Source organism: Capsicum annuum, chromosome 6, assembly GCF_002878395.1.
Source record: "Capsicum annuum cultivar UCD-10X-F1 chromosome 6, UCD10Xv1.1, whole genome shotgun sequence".
NCBI lineage: Eukaryota > Viridiplantae > Streptophyta > Magnoliopsida > Solanales > Solanaceae > Capsicum > Capsicum annuum.
The window spans coordinates 8,866,020-8,878,476 of NC_061116.1; the positions used below are offsets into that span (position 1 = coordinate 8,866,020).

General features: G+C 33.8%; 1 protein-coding gene across 1 annotated transcript; it reads left to right on the top strand.

Moving 5' to 3' along the window:
• Window positions 1–1,821: 1,821 nt before the first annotated feature.
• LOC107873554 (NEDD8-conjugating enzyme Ubc12-like) lies at window positions 1,822–2,702 on the top strand. The gene has a single exon (XM_016720447.2). It carries the CDS (start codon window positions 1,853–1,855, stop codon window positions 2,405–2,407), a length of 555 nt encoding a protein of 184 aa, XP_016575933.1. The 5' UTR covers window positions 1,822–1,852; the 3' UTR covers window positions 2,408–2,702.
• Window positions 2,703–12,457: the final 9,755 nt, after the last annotated feature.

Here is a 12,457-nt window from a genome sequence, read left to right on the forward strand (position 1 = left end):
TTTGTGTGGCTCATGCACCATAACAGCCTGCCCACTAGAGCCACCCTCTTCAAAAGGGGCTTGAATATTACCACTCTTTGTCATTGTTGGAATTATGCCCAGAAAGACCATCATCACATTTTCTTTGAATGTAACTTAGCCAAGACCTTTTGGAAAAAGCTAATCCAAAAATATAAGAGGAGTATCCAACTCCAGCTTTTTATGTTTGACACCAATATCTAGTCCACCACATGGAAAAGAGTGAACAAATATTACTTTGACAATAACACTCCTTGGGGTACCCTCCTACCCTTCTACTTATGGCACCTTTGGAAAACAAGAAATGCCAATAACTTTCACAATACTAACTCCCATCTTTACTTCAGCATACCTCATTCTAAAGTTGTGGAATACCATCACTTAGGCAATGTCAGTGAGACCACTCCCAAAACCAACATAACCATCAAATGGTTACCTCCCACCCCCAACCTTTTTAAGATTAACATTGATGGGTCTTGCCTTGGCAACCCAGGAAGGGGTGGAATTGTGGGAGTCATCAGGGACTGTAGAGGAGATTGGGTTGTAGGTTTTAGCCAAAGCTTTACCCATGCCACTAATAATATCATGGAGCTCTTGGCCTTGAAGGAAGGCCTAAAGCTTGTCTTCGAATAGAATCTAAAATCATTGGAAGTCTGCACTGATTCACAGGAAATTATAAACATGCTACACCATGGAAACTTACTTTATGATTCAGTTGGCTTTGAATGGAGGTTACTACTAAGGAGCATGGGGAATCCTCCAGTCTACCACACCTACCGGGAGCAGAATAGGGTAGCTGACTTGATGGCAAAGCAAGGCTCAGAGCAGGATCTTTTTGACAGACTACATGTTTTTGCAACTTCACCTGTTAGTGTAGGAGTAGTATTTTGGAAAGATTTTAATGAAAAATCATTCTCCTGCTTTTTATTCAGTAATGGGAATACTAATCCCAACTGTTATGTTTTTGCGCCTGATTAGGCCTTGCTATGTAAAACAATACCTCCTTTTGTTTAATACATTTTTATTTTACAAAAAAAAAAAAATAGATATGATAACCTAAAAAAGTATACAATAAAGACACCAATTTACAGTGTTTTTAGTTTTTTTTTGACAAATAACATAAATCCCAACAGTTTGGAGTTTAATTATAAAAATATGATATTTTGCATAATTACTAAAAATCTCAATTTTGATTCTGTCGAAATACACATAATTAGCTCCCGATATAGCTTCCAATATATCCAATGACGAAGATACATTTTTTCCTTTGTAAAGATACATAATTAGCTACCTATATTTTTTTCAATTTTGGATCTATAGAGATACATAATATATCCAACTAAAATACATTTTTCCTTGTAAAGGTATATAATAAGCTCCCGATAATTTTTTTTCATTTTAAATCTATCAAGATACATAATTAGCTCTTAGATACATCCAATGAAAAAATATAATTAGTTAAGATTTTTGTAATTACTTTATAAGGGCGTAGATTTGTAAAATATGGTAAGTTAAGGTGTATGTTCATTTTTTATTTTTTTTTTATATATTTCAAAATCTTAAAAGCATATGTGATAATTTTTTTTTGTGATCCTATATTGAAGAACAAAGTATAGATTATTTATGAAAAATTTAGCTAAGGAAGTGATAAAAAATATATTAATTATTAGTTCCTTTTATCCTTGGCCTAATATTATTTCCCATGACTCGGTCACATACACAACACCAACCACAACGAAAAAATAACCCGATAAATATTGCGAATCTCCTCAACTTGTTATATTAATTAAACTTATAATTAACATCACGATTAATATAATGATATTATTTAAACATGATTAATTTGATCAAAGTAAAAGAAAAACAGAAAGAAGCATCTGAAAATGCAGCATCAAAACCACAAATTAAAGAACAATCAGCCTCAGAATTACGTGTTCATAGAGATATTAATGAATTAACTTTACCACCAATTTGTACAATTAATTTTCCTAATGGAAAAGATGATCTTATGAATTTTGAAGTATCAATTAAACCTGATGATGGTTATTATAATGAGGGTACATTTCCATTTACATTTCAAATTCCAATATTATATCCACATGATGCACCAAAAGTTAAGTGCAAAGTTAAAGTTTATCATCCAAATATTGATTTGGAAGGTAATGTTTGTCTTAATATTCTTAGGGAAGATTGGAAACCTGTTTTGAATATTAATGCTGTGATTTATGGATTAATTCATTTGTTTACTGAGCCTAATTATGAAGATCCACTTAATTATGAAGCTGCCAATGAGTTGAAAGATAATCCAAGCTTGTTTGAAATAAATGTTCATAGGGCAATGTGGGGTGGCTACGTGCATGAAGAGAATTTCGATCGAGTTGTAGATTGAAATTATATGCATGATATTAAAGGCGGAGTCAAGATTTCTGCTCAGGAGGTTCCAAATCTGAAGGGGTTCAATATCTACGATATATATATAAAAATTATTTTAATCATGTATTAATAATGTATAATTTTTTGTCAAAGGAAATTCGGACGAACCCCTTATTACTAGGCTGGCTCCGCCTCTACATAATATAATCTTCTGATTTTGCATATAATGTAATTTTGGTCACATATTTGTTTCGATAAATTGGAAATAGTATTCGGAGATTATTTCAAATAAAGTGTTTTGTTTCCTTGTTCGTAGTGTTCTGATAATGTTTATCTCGAATAGATAGTTTATAGTATTACTCTGTTGGCGTGTGTCTGTTTCTTTATTATCTAGGGGTGTGTTATTCTATTTAGTTGTTTATATATCCTGAGCCGAGGGTGTTAGGTTCGAAATTGATAGGTCGTCATGCGGGAGCTTATAGTTTGCAAATCATGAGACGATAAATCAAACGACACAGAAAACAATAATAGAAAACATAAAATTATTATATGTTTTGGCCAATTGGCCTACTTATTATAAAACCTAATGTAAAAAAATCATAAAAACTGTAGAGAGAAAATCTCCCCCTGAACAAAACTCTCAAATCTTAAAAGATTACGTTGTGAATGCTATTGTGTTCTGGCTTGAGAAAGAGATCTTAGCTACAAAACCCTTTTAACACTTTGTTTGGATGGTGCTTTATTACGGTTTCATAATGTACTGTACTGTACGGTATGCTACTATACTGTACAGTACAATACAATACAATGTTTGAATGGATTGTATCGTTTACTGTTATTGTTTAATAATAGTTTTATTGTTTGGTTTGATGGTATGATGACTTTAGGGTTTTGGGTGTTCTAGGTGCTATTTTCCCTATTCAGCTGCACCATGTTATATATTTTCGGCTAGTTCAAAATTTAGAATTTTATGTAATTTTGAAAAGAGTAGAAATAGGTTGTACTTTATTTATTATACTCGACTATAATAACCTGATTTAACTGAATATTTGATATTATGAATTCTTTTATGTTTGTGAGGAGTCTATATATTTTTTAATTAAGAAAATAGAGTTTTATAGCCATTTAGCAAGTTTTTTTTTTTTTTTTTTTTAGCTTTATTTCTGTATGCTTCATTTGTATTTATTTGGAGTTAAAGTTCAATAAAAATTAGATTTTTAAGTTATCATTCTTTCTTTAGCAGTTCTAAGAATAACACTAGTACATATATTAGAACACGTATCTCGTAATACAAAATATAGTAGAACTTCAATTAATTACATTCAATTAGGTGTAAAAAAATTGGGTGTTAATAACTGTCTTTTTTGTTTCTTTTCAAGTATCAATCAATTCAAGTAACTTTATAAATAAAAGAAAAAAGAAAAAAATGGTATTCATAAATTGAAAAAGATTAAAAAGAACTCTTTAAGAAAAGGATTTTCAAACTTCAAATTCTATATTTCAAATTATAGAACGCAATTGAAACACACGTTCAATTCTCCCCACTTTGCACTCACAATATTCAACTCAAACGTCTTCATATGATCTCTCAACTCATCAGCTGCTTCATGATTAAGAAAGATTTTTCAAATTTTAAATTTTATATTTCAAATTATAGAATGTAATTAAAGTACCATTTAGTATTTGCAAATAATGGTTTTGGACATCATTATCTACATACACTAAACTTCATTACTTGAAATAACAATGAAGTATTAAGAAAAAACATACGTCACAGGATGACGATCATAAGATAGACAATGTACTTGTTCTCCCCACATCGCACTCCTAACATTCGACTCAAACCTCTTCATATTATCTCTCAACTCATCAACTGCTTCATGAGCTCCAACTTTTAACATCAGCTTTAGCAGACATTCAAGTAAGAATCGATTGATACTTGAAAAGAAAAAAAAATTACTCATATTCGAAGCTAAGTTGAAAAATGGTATTCAGAAATTGAAAAAGATTAAAAAGAACTCCTCAGAAAAAGGCTCTTCAAACTTCAAATTCTATATTTCAAATTTGTTGAATGCAATTGAAATACACATTAACCATTTGCAAATAATGGTTTTGGACATGACTATCTACATACACTAAACTTCAATATAAAAACAACAACGAGTTACAGAATGCGATCGCAAGATAGACAAGGTACATGTTCCTCCCCACACCGCACTCCTAACATTCGATTCAAAGGTCTTCGTATTATCTCTCAGCTCATCAGCAGTTTCATGATTAAGATTAGTTGGAATGTTGCATTTCTCTCTATTTTTTGTTTTATTTATGTGTATCCAAGTCAGCTTTTACACGCTTTGACTATTTTGTTGAATATCTATTAGAGATAAGCATCCAATAATCCTCAAACCATGGCCAAATTAAAGTTGATACAATACACTCCAACTTCATAACGGTCCTATTACCTCCTGAATTCAATTTTAGAGTATTTTTGTTGCCTTTTTGTGCTGATGTGACACCTTTATTACATAAAATGGGGCCCACATCAAAGGTGCCACGTCAACTAAAAAGACTGACAAAAGATGCTACATCAGCTAAAAAGGATGACAAAAATACGTTAAAATTTAGTTCGGGTGGTACTAGAACTTTCGTGAAGTTGTAGTGTATCGTAGCAAATTTAGTCATAGTTCAGGGGTACTAGATGCTTTACTCTATCTATTATATATCCTAACTTAAATTCAGCATACGAGCGAATTTGGTGAAACAAGTATATATGTTATATTTGTGTTTAAAAAAAAAAAGTCATTTATAGCGTATACTCGATCAACTTGCTTTCCTATTTAGTCAAATCTTTAATTTAAACTTGTCACATGTCACATGCTTTAAGACCAGAAAATTTAAGAGACATTTTGATTATACTCTACATATCTTTGGTTTAAGATCAAAGGACAGTCCGGTGCTCTAAAGCCTCCCACTAAATGCTGGGCCCGAGGAAGAGCCGAACTAGAGGTGGCAAAACTAGCCCTCTTGCAATTGTCAGAAAATTAAGTAAAACAAAGCTGGGACAGAATTGAAGAAGCATTTGCCAGGAGTTTGTGGCTTCTGTGCTATACAAAATGTTCACTCTGGTGAAATGGTTAAGACCATCTCTGTTGCTTGTTAAACTTTGCTGGTAAATGTGGTGGTGGAGGCCTTATCGGAATCAATTAAGGATCACCCTCGGTGTATACTCTATCCATTTAGGCCAGTGCACAAGTAACTATGCTGAGGCAGAGGTTATGCTCTACCGTCTTAAATGGTGTGTTAACAAAAACCTAAACTTTTTGTATAAGAAATTTTTTGGTTAGGATTAGGTAGAGCTGTATCCCAGTGATGATGTACAAAGCTTGGTTAAAATGTAACTTTTTGCACATCAATGATAAATGAAGACAAGATTTTAACATATAAAAGGGTATGTATATAAACCAGGTGATAAAATGAAGTAATTTAATGTGGTTTGATCAGTTGACGTACATTTATATGGGATAGATGAACAATTGTACTAATATAGGGGCGTATAAAAACATCGAGAGGATATCCTAATAAAGTACTACATTAATGTGGACGTCGTATAGTGTGAAGTAAGTATCTTTTGTTTTTATGTAACACAATTTTATTCTTTTAAGAGCTGAACTATTCTTCTTTCATTTTGATTTTCAAATTTTATTTGTTCAATCAGATATAACATTATTGCAAGGGAACAGTGTATCATATCAGAAGTAGAAAAATTACATGTTACATGACTCGGAATACACGTGCAATGCCATTGCCAGATGGAATGTTTGTGGTTCCCGACATGAAATATGTCAAACATGGCCTTTCTGTATTGGGAGAAATGATTTGTATTTGTTCTACTCATCGTGATCAGTGGAAGTACACTTTTAACTTATGGATAATGAAAGACTATGGTGTGAAGGAATCTTGGAATCAATATTTTACTATAGAAAGTACCGATCTTTATTCTTTGATACCAGAATACAGGTTTTCAGATGGTGAAGTGTTACTCCGTTGCAAGCATTTTGACCGTTGTGGTTATATATTTAAGACAACCAAAGAATCATCTGGTTTTTGGCCTCAATCTCGTTCAGAATGTATTCAGAATGGATTTGTTTAGACAGAAAGCTTGATCTCTCCAAAATTACTTACATAGTATTTACTCATGTACGATCAAGACAACATCTTTTCGAGGTAATCATACTACCACCTCTTTTTCATTGTAATATTACAAGCTATTGTAGCTTACCATTGCTTTTATTCTAGGAGTGGCAGTACTAACAGGGGACATACAACTTTACTATGCGCTTAAGCTGGTCGAACTGTTGGGGACATATATTAGGATGTCAAACTGAGCAATTTACAGCCTTGTAACAAGTTAGATTTTGTTATTTTTCGGGGATTAACCTTGCGTTGCATATGACTCTTTTCATAAACAAAAAGTGATTGTATGAACTATCTGCCTAGTTGAACTAATCACTTTGTATCAGTTCCATTGTGTTTTTATTATTTAGATAGCATGCTGAAGCTCTCTACTTCACTGAGATAGTGGTATGGTCTGCGTACATTTTATCCTCCCAAAATCCACTTTGTGGGAATATACTGGGTATGTTGTTGTTGTTGTAGATAGCATGCTGAAGCACATTAATGATCCGCTTTGCATCCTTTTCAAAATATATTTTTTCAATAGATGTATGGATTAGATGCACCTCACGAGTTTGAATTCTACCACTGGCAAAGTCTATAATATTAAGTGGAGAAGGGCCAGTGGCGGAGCTAGGAGATTCAAAAGAATACATTTTTAGCCTATTTTCACAATATAATATTTGAATGAAGGACCTTTCATCTACCAAGTCCCGAACTTGGGTGTCAGCTAGCTTTCGAGGATTTCTCGATTATCAAAAAAAATTTTCCATCAGTGTCATCTCCAAGTTTGGTACTTTGAAGTACTCTCATTCTGAAAAAAACCTTATTTGTGTTGCTTCATCTGTTTTCTGCTCCACTGTTGTGCCTGAAAATATTCTGTATTTTCACTAAGCACTGAGCTCTGACAAGTTTTCGAAGATCGACTCATGGCTAGGGGCGAAAGGTCAACCTGATCAGATGTGGTTTGTTTTTTTATAAAATCTATTTCAGCACACTGGCAAAAATGCAAGATAAGGCTGCGCACAATACAGTGATGGGCCTTTCTCGGACCTTGCGCATAGCAGGAGCTTTAGTGCACCGGACTGCCCTTTTTTTTTTTATTTCAGCTCACTGTATGTTATAGCTAATGGAAGAGCTCTCAATTGGCTAGGGTGACCCCATTTCGGCTTACTAATCCCGGAAACTTCAAATACATGCCTAGATCTAAACATACTTTTTAGGTGTTAAAATCCAAAGTTGCAAGGGAAACAAATAAGATCATACCTATAGTAACATGAAGTGATAAATTAGTCGTCATGGCATGTTAGCAGAGAGCTAAATGTAGATGGGAAGTGACCATATGTTTATATACCATATGTCTGCTATATATCGTATACTTCAATTTGTATTTTTCTATATATAAATTGGCAATATATACAACTTCACTGTTTTGATATATTTATTGGTGGAGCAACATCGAGCATACTCCCATGTCGACGCATCTAGTCAATACAATTAGACCTCTCTATAACAGTATCCTCTTTAACAACATCTCCTGTTTTTCATCTTATGTTATTGTATGTCCTCTATAACAAAAATATAATCATAGTAGCAACAAAATATCAAGATGGTGAAGTGCTACTCTTGTGCAAATCTTTGGAACCTAGTGATTCTGTACTTAAGACATCCATAGGACCATTTGGATTAAGACATCTATGTGATGATGCCTTTTGAGAAGGATTTGTTTATATAGATAGCTTTATCTCTCCAAAATCACTACTTAGTTGTTATTTGCTTGTGTATGGTCGAGACACTTTTTTCTTTTTTTTGTTAATCATGTTACAACCTCTTTATCTGTTTTAATGTCATATATTCAACTATCTGATGCAATATAGTTGAAAGTAGTACCTATTATTTTGAATGGAATAGCTAGAAAAATGATGAAATGAAAGGTAATGATTCATATAGTCGATCTCAACATGTTTGGCAGTGAGGTTTTGCTGTTATTGCTAATAGATTATAAGCAACTTCAGGAAAACCTGGCAACACTTTGCTGGCTCAATGGGAATAGCTAATATAGGCATTAACCTCAATGCGCTTTGCAAATTGGTGAAATGGTGAAGACCACCCCTGTTGCTGGTTAAATTTAGTAGCGATGGGAGTAGCATACAAGGTATGTACATAACCAGGCGATATAATAAAGTAATTTAATGTGGTTTGATCAATTGACCTTCATTTATACGGGAGAGATGAACAACTGTACTATATAGAAGAGTATAAAATATCGAGATAATAAATTCTCCCCTTTAAAAGACTCTCCAATCCCTAACTATAGTACTGCATTAATGTGGACATGGTCGTATAGTGTGAAGTAATTATCTTCAACTTTTGTGTAACACAATTTTATTCTTTTAAGAGCTGAACTTTTAAGAGGTAACACAAGTTCTTACCTCTTCCGGATTCACCGGGCATCATCACAATATCAACATATTCCTCTGGATTCATCGGTGTTAGGGACTGTGTGAAGTTTTGATGATGGACATGTGAATGAAACATGTTGTGCTAGCTGTTCCATCCAAGTGAACAAAGTTGCAGGCAAGTTATTGAAAAGATGACTCTGCGTGCAAAATAGGAGTGGATAACACTTATCACAAAAGAAGACGAGTTGAACAAGAAGTCTTGCAGGAGTTGAAGTTGAACAAGAAGTTTTGCAGAAGTTTTGTTTGAACAAGAAGTCTTGCAGAAGTTGAGTTGTGACAGAAGTTGAGTTGAGTAAGAAATCTCAAAGAAGTTCAGTCAAACAAGAAGTCTGGAGAGAAGGCAGTAAAGAATGAGTGAAACTACCTTGGAGTCCTAGCGAAGATAGAAATAGACATTAACTAAAGGACTCTATTAGATGTTGGCTTAAATAGAAGAAACGACTTTCAAAGGAGGAACCCAATGCACTGAAAAGATAATCAACAATCAGCAAAACAATTCACTTACTTGAAGAAGAACTTGATCCCCTACTTAGCAAGTCTTAGACTGTTTGTAATAGATAAGTTCTTTGAGTTGTAATGAGTCATTGTTCTAGTCTCAGTGATCTATAAATTGAGTTAGGAGTTGTTTCTTCAAGTTAGGAAACTCGAAGACTTAGGAATACTTATCTTGGGAAGATTTGTGTTTTTATAGTATAGGAGTTAGAAGTTTTAATTTCTAGTTTTACAAGAAGTCTTGTAATATTGTTGATTGTTGAGGCTCAAGAGTTATAGTGAAGCTGGGGTTAAATCTTGTAGAGATACAGGTCGTGGTTTTTTACACCTTTCTTGAGCCGGGTGTTTTTCACGTAAAAACACTGTGTTTATTTTTTACTTTTGTGAACCATGTTTACTTACCTGTTCCACAGATAGGCAACCAGTAGAGTTAAATATTAAAATTAGTAGGGCATACACTCTAACAAGTGGTATCAGAGCGAGGTTGTCTTAAATAAGGCTAGCACATAAGAAAAGATCAATAATGAATTCTGCACCTTCTACTGGTCACAATGCAGTTTAGTCAACTATTAAACCTCTACTCTTTGATGGCTTTCACTTTATCTGATGGAAAGCAAGAATGGAGATGTTCATCCAAGGTGAAAATTATGAATTGTGCGATAGGATTACTGATGGTCCCACTATTCCAATGAAATTGGTTGTTGGTGAACCAGTCAAGAAAGTAAGGAGTGAATTTACTCTTGATGACTTATTGGCCTTGAAGAAAAATGCTAAGGCCAAGAACATCTTGGTTTGTGGATTAGGACCTGCTGAATGCAACAAGATATCAACCTGTACCACTGCTAAGCAAATTTGGGATGCACTGGTGAATGCTCATAAAGGTACCTCTCAAGTAAGAAAATTCAAGATTTCTCTTCTTTTTACCAAGTATGATGCATTTAAAATGAAGTAAAATGAAACCATGCATGAGATGATGACAAGGCTTACCACCTTAACAAATAAGCTGGCTTCCATAGGAAAAGTCATCTCCGAGGAGGAACAAGTCGAAAAGGTACTAAGGGTATTACCTAAATCAAAATGGAATGTTAAGGTGACTGCAATCAGGGAGGCAAATAAAGATCTTGCAGGTATGAACCTGGATGAAATAGTAGGGAACTTAAGAACTTATGAAATGGAAGTTGATGGAACCAAAGAACAAGCAGCTCTTGAGAAAATCTTGGCATTGAAAGCTTCTGATAGTGATGGGGAATTTGAACTTGATAAGGAACAAGTTGCTTTCATAACTAAGAACTTCAGCAAATTCTTTAAGAAGAAGAAGGAACAGGTAGTAAGAAATGTTCCAATGACAATCCAATGGTTGGTACAAATGTGGCAAAACTGATCATCAGATCAGAGGCTGTCCTGTCTGGGAAATAGAATGGAAGAAGGAAAGGGCTGAAAAAGAACTGAAAGAAAAGGCAAAAAGAAAGGAAGAACATGCAATAATAACAGCCTGGAGGTCTGATTCAGATGAGGATGAAGTTGATGAAACTACATTCATGGCTCTTGGAGACTCAGATTTAGAAGAAGAAGAAGATGCTTCTGAGGTAAGTATACTTGAACTCAAAGAAAAGCTGAAATTGTTTTCAAAACAAAAACTTGTTTCCTTGATGAGTGCACTGATTGATAACTTCTAAGAATTAACTTCTAATGGGGTTGAATTGTTAAACAGTTTTGCAAGTCTAAAATTTAATCTCATTGATTTAAAGGCTTGCACAGGTACAGTTGACAAAGAAAATTGCACTCTTAAGAAACAAGTTGCAGAACTTGAGATTTCAAACAATGATCTCAAGTTTGAAGTTATAAAATTAACTCTCACTAAAAATGGGGAAAAGGCTATGAGTAAAGAACAAGAAAATGTTAAACTTGAGCTGGTTAAATACAAACAAGAATGCCATGATTTAACTGAAAAAATGATTAAGTTGATTTAAGAAGTTTCTAAGTTAAAACTTGATATTGAAAGAGAAAATAGGTGGACAAACTCCTTAAGAATTGTTCACAAGTTGAGTAAAAGAAATTACAATGAAAAGGCTTGGTTAGGATTTCACAAAAATTTTGATGATCCTAAAGATTTATGTTATATCTGTGGCAACCTTGGACATCCCGCCACTGAATGTCCAGTGATTGCTAGAAGCAGATTAAATAGTCAAAAACTGGTTAACATATTTTCTCAGATCAAAAAGAACAAAACCAATTCTGATCAAAGAAACAGGTTGTACTACATGTTGCCTGCATGGACTAGAAGAAATTTAATCCATCCTTTCACTCATAAAATAGGACCCAAGCTTGTCTGGATTCCTACGACTAACCTTTGATTTCTTTTTCAGGAGAAGGTGAAAGAAAACAAAAAGCACTGGTACTTAGACAGTGCTTGCTCAAGGCATATGACTGGTGATAAGAAAAAATACCTTTCACTCTCCAAAATAGATAGAGGAAGAGTTTTTTTTGGTGATGAAAAAAAGGGAATCATTACTGGAGTTGGAAAAATAGGCTTATCTGAGTCAAAAGCATTGAAGGATATCTATCTTGTAGAAGAATTAAAGCATAACCTGTTGAGCATCTCACAACTGTGTGACAAAGGTAATAAAGTTGTTTTTACTGCTGCATGAGTTAAAGTAAAAAATGATGGACACCAAAGAGATTGTGCTCACTGCAAGAAGATACAAAAATGTATATAAAACTGATATCATGGCACTACCAGGACCCGAGTTAACTTGTCTAAGTTCAATAGAAAATGATCCCCTCCTTTGGAATAGGAGACTTGGTCATGCAAGTCTGAAATAACTAAACATACTTTCCTACAAAGACATAGTTTTAGGTTTACCCAAAGCCAAGTTCAAGGAAGAAAAGTTATGTAGTGCATGTGTAAAGGGAAAGCAGGTAAGATCCTATTTTAAGTC